Genomic DNA, 14,580 nt, shown 5'->3' with positions numbered 1-14,580 from the left:
TGGAAGTTCAGAGCCTGATAAGGTTACCTAGACTACACAAATGCTATTTGTTTGTGTTTCCATCCCGCTCTGTGTTTTCCAATTTGTTAATGTGCTTAGTCAAGACGTTTTTGTTCATAATGCTCTATAGAGTCGTTTTAGGTCTCTGCCCCAAAGCTGTTTACTGTAGTTAATCTCTGAGGTCAGTTGTGATTCAAGCGTGCTTATTTTTGTTCCTACCGATTTCATGTAACGTCAGAAAATCTATATGAATTTTTATCTATTAGGTGTGTATGGTTATAGTTTTTAGTGACCTTAATGAGTTAAGGACAAGAATTGATTATGGTTTCCCTTTCTGGCTGCAAACATGTTTACATGGATCTTTTGCAATTCATTAACATTTTCTCGTAAGTCCTGCTAGCCATCTGTTCTGGAAATGCAACTCTCTAGGTGTGGTTGACAAGGAAGAGAACACCTATTAAAACAGTTCTTCAGTAGGAGTTACACGTTGACTTGTAGGAGATAAACTGGGCGACGTTGGAACAACCAGCAGCCAATCACGGCATTAGAATGTTGGAACTAGCACGGAATATTTCATCTCGGCCAACTACTGTAAGTGGCCAATCCAAGCTTCTCCATGTTACCAGCAGTGTGGTGACGAAAAGCTTCTGTCTAACAGATGCAGGAAAACTGTAGTGTCAAAGGCAGCTCCTGTTTGACAGTCTATAAATCCATCATGTTATGTTTTCGCTGGATAGTTGTCTTCCCAGAATATCAGTGCTGTGTGTGCCAGGGGTATCGGATATACCCACTAGTATGTACAGTAGTAGTAATGCCAAATGTCACCTGTGATGCTGGTGCCTAGAAATATGCCACCATTAATACTAGTGCCCAGTAACATGCCAGCTGTTGGTAGTCCTGAGTAATATGTACAGCAGTAACCATAATGGGCCATTTGTGCTTTGCCAATGCTGGTTTGGGGAGATGGGCAGGTTGTACCACTAGATGCCAATTAGAATTGGCCTACATCACTACAGGTTATGGGAGACTAGTACTGGCATTTGGCTAAGGGTCACAGGTTGAGAGCAGGAGGCTGGATGAATAATTTTAATAATTTTTGTGGGTGTGTGGCTTGTTGAACGATTCTGGAAAAACCTCCAGTGTCCCTAATTATGGTAACCATATCCTGGCCAGACCAGAGTAGGGCTGGGCTTAATTTTCTATTACCCATACAAAAATGAAATCTTACATCAATCTTAAATGTGGATGGACCACACGCAGAATCGCTAACGTGTGTAAGAAGGAATTTGGCTGTGCTTCACCTCCCAGATTCTTCAGTCAGGTTGTTGAAATTTCTTGGTGCATTCCGTGAATCCTACTCCAATTTTGTGATGTTAATTTTGGGAAACGTGTTCCCATTATCCATAACTGTCTGGACTCTGAAGCACTTTCTGGCTGAGCTCTCTATCTACATCCTTCCCTGTGTTGCAATTCTTGCGCGTGTATTTTACGTAAAATGAGATGGAGAGAAACCAAAGATCACGTTTTGTGTGTGGGGGGGGGGGGGGGGGGTTGTTTTCCAAACAATTTGCAGAGAAATATATATTTCTCTTTCACATATCATATAGTGTCAAATGTGTTGGGGTACAAACCAGAGGCTCTAGAGCCTCATATTTGCATTCACGTTGTTGTCAGTGTATTTTTGAAAGTATTTAGCAGTACCACACAATACATCCAGTCTTGTGATGCTGTAGAGTTATAAAAATGTTTAACCCTTTCATGAGCAGTCCAATTTATTGTTTTCCAACGTGTTAGCAGACTTTTTATAGTAAATGATCTATCAAATTGATGGAGAGAAAAATACTCTCCCATGATTCTCCTCGCTGGCTTAGAACTGTGGCGCTTTGTGTAAAACAGATTCTGTTTTTAGGGTTTTTTTTTCACTTTTTTCATTATTGGCCTCTTATAAAGGTGCCAAATATAAAACTTGGCAGCTGCTGGTAACAATGGCTCCAGGTCACCTTCAGTATCCCTGGTGATCTTACAATCATCTGAATTGGCTGCATGCTTCATCCAAGCTGAGTGCTCTGATCGTCTGTCCGGGAATAGAATTAAACTGTCCCTGGTCGTAGCATCTGAGGACTGACCCGCCACTGACAGCCCAGATCTGTGAGAGGGACCTAGCACGGAAGTGCACAATGAGGTCAGGATAAGCAATAGAAGATGGTTAATCAACCCCCCCATCCTCCCTCCTGGCCCCCGGAAGAAGCCATATTTGTCCCAAGATGACATGGCTACAACAATAGTTCATTGCTGGACGCTGAAAGGACCTCTGTACAATGTGTACACATTGATGCCTTGTATTCTGACCTACGAATCGCGTAAATGTGTTTCCGATAAGGAAGTCAAATTAAAGCTGGCTCATCACCTGTAAGATGAGGACACAACAGACTTCCTGTTGTAGAGGAAGGCTAGATTTACTCTTCCTAACTAATGGTAGAGCGGACGGACTTAACACGTAGTGACCCTTGATTCATAAACACACTTTTCCTCTAAAAACTATATATAAAAAAAAAATGTTCTACATCTCTAACGTTCTAATAGAAAACGACTCCTCTATAAGCTATTGATATTTCTGTTTGTTTTGGAGTTATTTTGTTTTATCGTTCAGTAATCTGCAACTTTCTATCCTTGAGTGAACCTCTGGTTTAACCAATTGTCTGTCAAGTTTCCTTGGGAGTCGGGCACATAAAAGGACGCAGCTTATCGAAAACATCCTCCTAATTTTTATTTTTGTGTGTGTTGGAGAGATCCAGGAAATAGGACAATTCTGCCTTTCCTTGTACACTAATGTAGCTGTGATTTTTAAAACCTATTTTAAGACCTCTTAGAGACTTGGTAAACTTTGTGTAAGGACAGCTATTCAGCGCCACATGTCTGGTCAAGGGGACGTGGAGGGGGCTTCATCTCCCTAATTTTATCATTTGTGCGATTTGAAAGTATTTATTAACTTGGCTTCTGTGGAAAATGACCCACATGTTTCATTTATTTATAACCCGTCTAATTGTGTGCTGAAAACGTTAGCTGACATGTATCAAGTATTCTAGAAGTCGGAGTAGTCTGGGATGGAACAAGTCTCTCCCTCCGTTACTAGATGGTCTTGCTGGCTCCTAGATTTGTCTTTTTGGCTCCTGAGTTCTGCGTTCTTTTGACCACCCTTTGGGGTTTTGCCTTTGACATGCCTGGTTTAACCAAACGGGCCAAATAATGAAAGTCTAAGATTGTGTGGGCTGCAAGTAAAGGAAAGTCTTGTGTGCAATTTGGTAAGGTTTATTACGGACCTTAAATTTTTGGTTTTTTTGCTTGACACTTACCTTTCTATTACCTTCTTTATTCTCTCTCCTGTTTTTTCTTTTCTTCTTGTGGCTGTTCTGTGTGCTATTCGCTGAAAATGACGGTTGTAATGACGTCACGCCCAACACTCTGAGCGAAAGGAGGATGACGCCAAATATATTGCACGGCGTTGTCGGATAAATTTTTTTTTTTTTCTTCTGGGCCCTGGTGGGCTTGCAAAAATGCGTGTGGGTTGCGAGTTTGACACCCCTGGGTTAGACCCCTTTTTTTCTAAATTCTACTTTGGATACTTAACAGACTGGGATTAAGAGGGTGAGAAGTATTGGTCCCTACAGAGAGAGAGAGACCTATTTATGGAGGGGTTTTATCATCTAGGTGGAGGTATGCTGATGTCTCCTTGTGTGTCCTTACAGAAATAACCTCTAAGTGAAGTTTTGGTTTCTTTAGATATCCATAGTTGCCAACTTGTCCCTTTTTTATTTACTGACTTATTATTGGCACAGGTTATATTGCTAATAGAAATTGGGTAAGACAGACTGAATCCAATTAGCCTCAGAACCTGAACCTGTCTGAACGCGCACTTATTGTGATGTATAGATCTTGTGCATGTTTTGTGTTTGTTTTTGTTTTTTGGTTTTTTTTGTAGAATATTTTTTGTTTAGACTTTTTATCAATTTTAGTTGTGTGTTGGGGACTTAAGGGAAGTCCTTTACAAGGCAGCACTGCTTTAAATTTAAGCTGCGAAGATGCCGATCTCCCGCGAGTTGCAAAAACCAGGGTATGATACATTTACCCCTACATGTTTTTCATACAATTATTGTGCCAGTTACGCAATAAACTACCGTTTGGTAAGATGTGTTCACTTCCACAATAATGTTATATCGTACCAAACCCCATTTTATTGTTTGAATTTATAAACTTCCTAAAATTCACAATAAAGAATGGAGCGATGTCTGCAGTGTGTATGCACACAGGACCAGCAGTGTAGGCAGATCTCTATAGGGTTTACAGAGTCACGATTTTCTCAGCAGATGGTTATGACGGATGAAGGTAAGTCGTGTAGGTGTGTACACCTAAATCTGCATGATCATCGGGACTTTCAGTCGTTGGTAAACTCGTTGGAGATCTACAGTAATTTTCTGTAGTGTGTACCCAGCTTTACACTTTAAATATTCTCTAGTTATGGCTGCAAGAGTCAACGCGATCAGGGAGTCTACATTATAAAAGCACAGAGTGAATACATAACACCCATTGTATGGAAAAGGTTCTTAAAATAACTCCGGTGAAAAATTGACAAGACAGCTGTCTCTTCGCCCAGCCCCCAGTCCTTGAAATAACACTTCCACTCTTTAGAACAACAAATTGGCTAACCTCTTGCCGGTCCTGCCCAAAACTATGTTCCGAAGTTTTCTTGATGAGGTTTTAATTTGTTTTTGTTTTTTTAAAAAAAGTCAATATTTATTGGTACTGGATAAATCTATACTCGCTGAACAGGGCTCTATCTGTGGAGTTTGTATGTTCTCCCCATGTTTGCGTGGGTTTCCTCCGGTTGCTCCGGTTTCCTCCCACACTCCAAAACTTAGTAGTAGGAGATTTGGCTTATGACAAAAGTGGGGGCACTCGTGTGTGTGTTGTGTTTTAGGGACATTTGACTGTATGGGGCAGGGTTGGAATGAAATGATTCTAGATTCTCTCTCTTGCAATGTGGTAGTGCTTTACAAATAAAGGATGACAAATATATGTCCCTGGATACAGTTCTAGAAATTCTAATGTTTTTACAACGTTCCGAAAACCTGTCTCTCCAGCTCCTGGGAAAGCAGGGCATGATGGGATTTGTAGTTTATAGCAACTTTAGAGCCACAGTTTTTTTCCTAACTTCACCAATTGTTTCCAGGTGTTACAGTAATGTGACCTATCAACGTTTGTGTAGAGAAATACAAACAAAAATCAGATTTGGTATACAGGGATATCTATAGCTTGTCATTAGTTTGCTCTATTACAGTGTTGGCTAACCTGTGACACTCCAGGTGTTGTGAAACTACAAGTCTCAACACCTGGAGTGTCACAGGTTGGCCAACCCTGCTCTATTACATTGTGCTTATACTGTCCTATGCTATCATCATCATCACCATTTATTTATATAGCGCCACTGATTCCGCAGCGCTGTAACAGCGAACTCATTCACATCATTCCCTGCCCCATTGGAGCTTAGTCTAAATTCCCTAACATATACAGACAGACAGAAAGACAGAGAGACCAGGGTCAATTCTGATAGCAGACATATTTTGTTTTGTTTTCTAAATAAAACATCTGAAAGTAAACAATTGACTATCTCCAGGTACACAGTATCTGGTGGTAAATAGGTGTTTGTACAGACATAAACAGCTTTGTAATATCAGCCTTTTCTTTCTGGGAGCTGTCATGTTGACGTCACTCAGTGAGTGGTACTGAGCCAAGTCTGGGAATACAGAAGATTGTAAAAATGCAACTACTCTGTTCTTTGTTGTATTTATTACTGTCTCTTACATATCGCATGTGCTGCGACAGTTCTTCAGTCTCTAAAACACACATATATAATATAAATATATATATATATATATATATATATATATATATATATATATATATATATCTCCCCTGTAGTCGGCTATTTTAGTGTTTTTGTTTCCTACGTCTAGATCCAGTTACATACATCTGAAAACATCTCCAGAAGTGCACATATCTCACACAAAATACTGCAGACACTTTAAGTCATGCACTCAACATCTCCCACATTGACTATTGCAATTCCCTTCTCGTTGGTCTTCCCCCTAATCAGACTCTCATCCCAACGACCTCTAGTTTGAATACAACAACTAGACTTCTTTTCCTTCCCATCTCATTATTTTACTGCTCATTCCCTACATTGGTTGCCTGAACGTCTACAAATATAAAATACGTCAAATAAGATGCATATATACATTTGCAAAACTGCACGAACTTACGTCTCATAATACCTCCCTAATTGAACCCTCCACTCTGAGATCTGCACCTCTCATCCATGCTCATTATTTGCTCCCATTCCCAGTTACAGGTCTTTGGGCTGCACCCGCTCTGTGGAATTCTCTCCCTTGTGCAACAAGTCTTTTTAGCCTCAAACTTCAAGCGTTCCTTGAAAACTCCCCTCTTTAGGCAAGCTTCTCAAACTCCCACACCTTCTCCTTAACTACCCTAGGCTATTCTACCTGATTAGTACCCTTCTATCCAATTCCTGCAAAGCTTACATTTAAGATTGTGGGACTACATCCTATAGCCTCCCTAATCCCAATATAGCTATATTGTGCACCTAATTCTCCTTTATGTATATGCTGACACAGTGATTTATATAGTGTTTGTTTGTGAGCGCCGGGCAACTTTTTTTTTTTTTTTTTTTTTTTTTATGTTTGCACATGCACGTTGGTCTCAATTGTTCTTGGCTACAGTCTCAATGATTTTATTCAGTTGTACACATTTCATTAATTTAAAGAGGCGCTTCTCTACCCTTTCACCAATTTCTATAGCCTCTCTAAGCACTTTCTGTTCCCATTGCATTTTGGCTGGTTTAATATGTGATTCGTGCCACTTACCCTCATGTGTCAAGCTTCTATTTTCCTATAGACTGAAAGCTTGTGCACAGGACTTCTTCTCTCTTTGTCTGTTAATACCTTCTCTGTTTTATTGTGTGTGTGTGTGTGCGCTCCCAATTGTAAAGCCCAGCAGAGTGTACTGGCGCTATATAAATGTTACTATAAATATTTGTAAAAATGAAACGTATTTTATTTTTCCTAGGTGTCTCTATGGATGGCAAGGCGATTACTGCAACAAGTGCGTTTCATACCCCGGCTGTGTGCATGGGAGCTGCCGCTTGCCGTGGGAGTGTAATTGTGAGACTAATTGGGGCGGCCTCCTATGCGAAAAAGGTAGATTTTTTATTTTTTGATTTTTTTTTTTAATATGATCTTACTGTAATATTACTTTGAATGATCTTCAGGACTTGGTGTTGTCAGAATACATGTAGTGGGAATTTTTTTTATATAAAAATTATATGTATAACTTTTCATACTTCTACTGTAGGTGTATCTTCTTAGGGGAAGCAATATTTAAATACTTCTGGTTATACAAAACAGCCTCCTAAGTCAATAGCATTTCCTGTGACTGGTTGTTGCACAGTAATCTATGATCGAATGCAATAAAATACTGCAAACAAAATGTTCCTATCTCGCAGTTGTGGTTCAGTTTTTCTATTCTATTATAATATTCTCCTGCTTTCTGCACCTCTGTGTTTTTCGTGGGGTTTTTTTCAGGCACTCGGATGAAGCTCTCTGGTGGTAGAGTGCTGTTGACTATATTGCTAAAAAATATAGATGTAGTGGGCAGAATGGAAATACCCCATTGAGTGACTATTTAATGACATTGGTTATTGAGTCTACCAATTGTGCCGGAGGGATGCAGAACCGTTCTTTCCCCAAGAAAGTCTCTCGGCTAACGCCTGGTTGAGAGATGGTTGAAATGACGTCTCTGGTATCCTTCCAGTATGACGGATACCGTAACATATGGGTAACTCAAGCCATTGGGTGGCTGCACGTGCTCTGTGGATGCCATTGTCATCCTAGAAGACGCTTCTCCCATCAGAAATGAAATGCAGCAACATAGGGTGAAGATGATCACTCCGTACCATTAAGTAGTGATTAGCATCGACCTCTCCTTCTAATGGATTATCTGCACCAAAACCATGCCATGAAACGCGCCCAACTACAATACTGAACCCTTTACTGTTGGAAACAAGCACTATGGGCTGTAGAGTTCTGGAGGTTGGCATAAAACGTGCACTCATCCGTTTGTTGCACACGGTGAAGGATGGTTCATCTGACCTTGTAGCCTTCCTAAACTGCTTAGAAGTTCATTTCCTATGTTCTCTGCACTATTGAACTTGCAAATGTGCATTGCTATGTGTGGAGAGTGATTTATGCACAGTAACCAGACTATAATAACCTGATCTTTGGAGTCCTCGTTTGATGCCACGGACTGCTCCATGCCACCGGTTGAAATGTGCAGTGGATCGGTCTGCCTGTTGTGCCTTATACTTCAAGTGAATGCACAGCGATCACCATCCTGGAGAATGGGCCTCCACCCAATATTGGCCTTCTGCTGAAGGTTCTCCGTCTGCAGTACACCTTAGACACCATTGCTTGTAAAACATTGGCAAGCTGAACTGTCTTGGTCCATTGAGGCTCCTGCCGAACGTATCCCAACAAAGTCACCAGATGTTTATTACAGCCCCGTTCATTTTAAGTGTTTATTTTGTTTTTTTTCAGTGGGTAATTAATTATACAAGTTATATAACCTGTAGATGAATACAGAGACCACCCTAGGAAAACTGCGTCATACATCCGGTGTTGGCTATGTATCAAATTTTTGCAGGGGTGCAGTCCCAACAGGTTATTTTTACGGAAACCCTGTTGAGCTTTTTGTTTTGTTTTTGTTTTGTTTTTTTTGTTTGTTTTTTGAGTGATTGTTAATTTAGTGCAGCAACTTTAAAGAAACTGTTATCTTAACCGGTTTCTGGATAAGTGGCTGGTAACACATTGCATAGTAAGCCTTCTCCCAGCAGCCCGCCGACAGTAACGCTAAGCATTTCCTAACCTTTCTTCAGTGCCCTATGTTCCGTTGCTGTTTTTCATAAGGTGACAGTCCAACTAGTGATAATGTTAAAGGAGCCTGTTGTAACTAGAGCAACTCTAAATGCAGGAAGGTGCTTCGTGTCTGTCTGCTGCCTGACGGCCAAGGGATAGTTACGTGTAGACTTGGCAGTGCCTGTTATGTTTATGGTTTTATAGAGGTGTGTTTTTTTCTTTTTTTTTAAAGATCTAAACTACTGTGGAACGCATCACCCATGTCTAAACGGTGGAACTTGCATGAACACGGAACCTGACAAGTATCACTGCGCTTGTGCTGAAAGCTACTCTGGAAAGAACTGCGAAATTGGTAGTTATTTTGGGCTTGTATTTACGTTTCTCTATTTTTAGAGGGCTTTAAAGTAGCTGTCTCCTAATGACAATGTATGGATTTAATATGGTATTTATAGAATATTACTCACTCCAAAGTGAGATCAAAGCAGTAGCCACTTTCCTTCATTCGAAGTGTACTCTTACAGGGTTGGACAAATCCAAGTGGTCAATGCACCCATTAAACAAATTACTGTTGTCATCCTAACTTTGAGTCCTTATTAATGTCCATGTTGGCTCCTTTATTTAAAAGACTGGCTTCCAAATTCTGCATTACTTGTTACCAATCCTGTTAGTGATCACCTATATCTAGTCACCGTATAATATATATCTACATGATATAGTCTAGTACTCATAATGTGTCCTTCATGTGATTAGTTTTGTAATACACCCTCTAGTCTTTGTGATTAATCCGCACATTAACCAGACAGACTTCTCTCTGTGCAGCTGAACATGCCTGTGCTTCCAACCCATGCGCGAATGATGGAGTCTGTCATGAAGTCTCCTCTGGATTTGAGTGCCATTGTCCACCAGGGTGGACAGGTCCAACCTGCGCAGTTGGTAGGATTTTTATCTTTATTCCCCCCCTACCCCTTTTCCTTAAATGGTAGAACTGCTGAAGTCTCATGCTTGGAACACACCCAACATACAGTAGATACTTAAATACCCTGGTGCCTCACTGTACTGGTGTAAAAACTAGGTGACCCTGGGCTTGTTCTTCATTGAATAGACCATGCTTGGTGGGCAGGGAGGGAGTTCCTTGGGAAATTTTGAAGGTATCTTTCACTAGGTTAGTATAGCACTTCTTTATTTTTTTTTTGTTAATCTTCCTCTCGTGTTCATCTAAATAACCCTCGTTTTAAGGTCAGCAGTGACCAAGCGATTGGTAGCCAATCAGATCATCATAACCTTGTGTTGCGATAAAGGTTATTTTAGAAGAGGACGGTGCTGATCTTGTAGAAGGCGGAGACCCGTTAACTCGTGAGGGTGTGAACAGGGCTGTATATGTTGGGACTTGGTAATGATGAGAGGGGGGGGGGGGCACAGACTGAGTGTTAGTGGAAGGAGCAGAGTCACACAGCAGCAGTAGTGATGTAAGGCTCTGGTCTCAACTCGTTTGTACATCCGAATAGTGTGTTTATACCTTTCTTATGTCTTTTTTTTTTTTTTTACCACAATCTGTCAACACCAGGGGATATCTCTAGATTGTGCCAAATTAAAAGTGTATTCCTTTTTTGCCACTAAATGTAAAATGAGTGTACATAATTTTTTTATATATTTTTTTTCAACTTTTCAGACATTGACGAATGTGCGTCCAACCCCTGTGCTAGTGGAGGGATTTGTAAAAACCTTATTAATGGCTTTGAGTGCATTTGTCCTCCGCAGTGGGTTGGGACCACCTGTCAGCTGGGTAAGTCCTTCCTGGAAACCTGGCCGCATTGTATCTGTGACACTTTACAGTGGCGTAAACGTGCACTTGAAGCATTGTACATGAAGACTGGACACAGTATCCCATCCCAAACCTCGTGTTACATTATGCTGTACAGTTATTTTAATGAAACCACCTTTTTAGATTTAGGGTTTCCAAAGTCCAATCCTAGATGCAGTTTGTGGCTGTTTATTTTATTAATCGCGCATCATGTGTTGTTTTTAAATAATAACAATAATAATATCATAATAATAATAATAATGCTTAATGGTGATGGGTTTTAATTAATCTTAACTGGTGATGGTATTTTTAATGTTCTTTTATGTGACTTCTGTGAATTGCGTTTAATTGATAATTCGAGTGCATGGGTTTCCTACATGCAAACAAGGATCACCCACAAAGGAGCTGCCTTCATAGTATGTAGGTGGCTGACACTATGTACAAATGGTCAATACACCAGCAAGAGAGATGTGTAGATGTAGATGATGATGTGTGCTGGGGGATGGGATATGTTTTATATAAATAAAACAACAAAGGAGACTGACAAGTACATTAATCAACTTAATATGGAGAAATGTCTCTTGTCTGTGCAGCTCCGCATTACTTTCATTATGAGCGTAAATAAACAAAGGATACAGTAACACTATAATATAAATATTCGTCTAGTGAGGTTTTTTTTGTGCATCTGCAGCTTTATAAACCTCTGGTGCGCGGTAGAAGCGGCTGTATTGTAGATTGGAGGTATATTCCTCGGAATGCTCCCAGTTGAGTCACTAACTATGACCAGTATTTACAAAGAACGGTCTCCTAAAGATCATTTGTGTGGTCACTGGTTCCTAGTAGATTAATAAGCTGTGTTCTAAATATTGGTTTTGCAAGATGCGACTCCTATGGGGTTTGTCTTGATAGCGAAAAACACATTTGCTTTTAGAAGAATGTTATATCTGCTGTATTATATTAAGCCTGGTATACGATGGAAAGTATATTTTTAAAATACGGCATGCCATCTTTATAATATATGCACAATCAACGGAGAAACCACCTTTGCATTTCAAAGGCTAATTCACGATTGGCCAATCCGTAAGCGGCTAGCCATCATCAAGGTGTATTTACACCTGCTCTCGAGCAGGTGATAAAGATACAGCTCCTGACAGGTGTATATGCGTCTCTGTGGCGGTCTGCCTCAGGCGCATTAGCTCTCTCTGTACTCTTCCTGTGTTAAACCGTTCCTTCCCTCCCCCTGCCCCGTCTCTCCGCCCATCAGGAGGGGCAAGTGTCATGTGCACACATTCAACTCTGCTTCAGCCCCGATGTATGAAGTCTAATTAATACCTTTCAATATATAGCCATCTGTTCCTTTGTGGGTGTACTGACCATTGAATAAGACTGGCCTGGAAAGTAATTTTTTCCTGCAGTCACCGGTGCAGCTGAACGGAACCTGTTCCACATCTGTTCTGTGTCTCGAATATTAACACAGCATGGAATTGTATACTTTTTTTTAATGCAATGTGTAGCATGAACATGTGTGCAAATCCGCATGTGATGTCATGTTGGTCAGCACGTAGTATTTAATCTGTGGGTGTTTTCTGCTTGGTGCTTGGGAATCTGTTTATGGTGTGTTTTATTTTCTTTCTTTTTTTTGTCTTGTTTCACAGATGCTAATGAGTGTGAGGGGAAACCCTGTCTTAATGCTGCTTCTTGCAAAAATCTGATTGGTGGATATTACTGTAACTGCATTACAGGATGGACAGGAAAAAACTGTCACATCAGTTAGTATTGAGTGGTTAATTTTGAGCTAATTTTCCTATCCGCTCTAAAGCGAAAACATTCATACTATTACCAGCAACCCTCATGTTGTCACTACACTGTCCTTGTATTGTCTAGCTGCAGCATACTTGGAAACTCCCATTAAAAAATGCAATCAACTCTGAATGGATTTCCAACCTATTCTAACTTCAAGCTCTACACCTGTACCTTATTATTTTTATTTTTTTTATCTATCTGAGCTCTAAATTATAGACCTGTAGACTATAAGTATTTTTGTTTGTCTTGTAGATGTTGACGACTGCCGTGGTCAGTGTAAAAATGGAGGTATTTGTAAGGTGAGCTTTGCTGAAGACCTAAACTTTGACTGCTGAGCAGGTTTAACATTATTGTATGATGCCCCTTCTAGACTATGGAGACCTTTTTTTTAAAACCTCAAGTTGACCACATGTTCCTGTACTATTTATAGTAGTGGATCCTGGGAGGGCTTCAGTGGCTGGTATATTAATTTAAGGGTTGTCTACGTCTGAACAGCTTTATATTGGGAGGTCGCCTCTTTAGCTCCTCCCCTCTGGTCTCCCTCCAGTGTCTGCTGATCATATCCTATGATTGACTGGTGCCACAAGCCTACAGCAGACTCCTTAATATGTTTGCAGTGGGGATGTATAAGCTTAATCTGTGCTAACCAATGAAATTAATTGGAGATGATCATAAAGCATACTTTGTGTATTATTCATTCACCAACAAGTCGTTCCAACCATCATGCACACTGTTCAGCAATTCTTGGAATAGCAATATTTCCTTTATTATCTTGGTTTGTAGAAACATAAGAGTAATAGCTGAAGGACTGATGGGACTATTGCTTAGATCAGAGGTGGAACTGGCAAGCTGTGGGCTGTAGTGCAGGGAGCAGGGCCCCCGGCCCTCATGCAGCGAGCCCCATTATCTTCATGGACCAACTGGGAGTTACATCCTCATTTGTAAATGCAATAACAGCTAGGGTATTTTTGCTGTTTCTTTGATTGGCTCTTTGCAAATAGAAAACCTTGACTTTATCTTTCTCTCCGTAGGATAAGACAAACGGATATCGCTGCTTTTGCCCTCGAGGCTTTATTGGCAAGAACTGTGAGACAGAGGTGAACGAGTGTGCAAGTGACCCCTGTCAGAACGGAGGTGTCTGCGATGACCTGGTCAATGGGTTCCACTGCCGCTGTCTCCCTGGCTTTGCCGGCTCCACATGCGAGGTGCGATTTCTTCGAGAGATGTCTGTTACGTGGGTTGGGCTGTTGAATGCAGCCTCTTGGTTAATCTAGAACGTTGCATAATGTAGCCGATATGACACGCTGTTTAAATAAGCAAATGTGTATAGTGCTGTGTGTCTAAGTGGCTTCATTTTGTTTGTAAAGGTGCAGCATTCTCTTTGATGCAGTTTTGAAGTATGGGCGTTTGTTTTTGTTTTAATTCTATTTTGACCTTGAAAATACCCTTTTGTAGACACACACTGAATCCCAGAAGTTTCTGGATTTACATCTTTTCAGAATGCAAAATGTCTTGCTCTGGTGAGGGAAGGAGAGCCTGCAGTTACATCACAACTGTGTGCAACAATTATAACACACCTCCCATCATCCATTGCAAGTCTTACAGCAGCACTAAATAGTACCTGTCTCGAAATCCCTAAACTGACCATTGCATGGTTGTATCAGTAAATGTTTGCATCGTGATCCCTATCGCCTGCAGAATAGGCTACATAAAATGGCGTTTGAAGTGGGATAGGCAGACTAGACCAGGTTCTAAGGCTGCATTGAATTATCTGTTACCAATGGCTTAACAATATTACTCCACAGGAGACCAGGCATTGCCTTGTCTTTTTTGAAATGAAAGCTTTTACCATGTTGTGATGGCAAATATGTATGGTTAGTCTTAATATACCTAATGGAAACCACTTATATGAAAGTGGAATTATCCTTTTAAGCCTGGCAATATTCTGGTTACCAGGACATGGGTTTAGTCAGTGTCACGCTAAATTTTTTT

At 40.5% G+C, this 14,580-nt stretch overlaps 1 protein-coding gene across 2 annotated transcripts in view; it reads left to right on the top strand.

Annotated features, from left to right (window-relative positions):
* JAG2 (jagged canonical Notch ligand 2) overlaps positions 1–14,580 on the top strand; it is a 67,785-nt gene that overhangs the window by 35,148 nt on the left and 18,057 nt on the right. Inside the window, exons 6-12 of one of the 2 annotated variants that reach the window (XM_075192700.1) lie at positions 7,141–7,271; positions 9,217–9,336; positions 9,804–9,917; positions 10,654–10,767; positions 12,441–12,554; positions 12,841–12,887; positions 13,620–13,793. In XM_075192700.1, the coding sequence (XP_075048801.1) occupies positions 7,141–7,271; positions 9,217–9,336; positions 9,804–9,917; positions 10,654–10,767; positions 12,441–12,554; positions 12,841–12,887; positions 13,620–13,793 (814 nt within the window). The remainder of the gene's footprint in view (positions 1–7,140; positions 7,272–9,216; positions 9,337–9,803; positions 9,918–10,653; positions 10,768–12,440; positions 12,555–12,840; positions 12,888–13,619; positions 13,794–14,580) is intronic. The other variant, XM_075192701.1, reaches the window with a different exon arrangement.

The sequence above is a fragment of the Mixophyes fleayi genome, chromosome 12 (assembly GCF_038048845.1).
Source record: "Mixophyes fleayi isolate aMixFle1 chromosome 12, aMixFle1.hap1, whole genome shotgun sequence".
In the NCBI taxonomy this organism is placed as follows: domain Eukaryota; kingdom Metazoa; phylum Chordata; class Amphibia; order Anura; family Limnodynastidae; genus Mixophyes; species Mixophyes fleayi.
The sequence above is the reverse complement of the archived record's forward strand: the minus strand, read 5'-3'. Positions and strand labels throughout refer to the sequence as shown.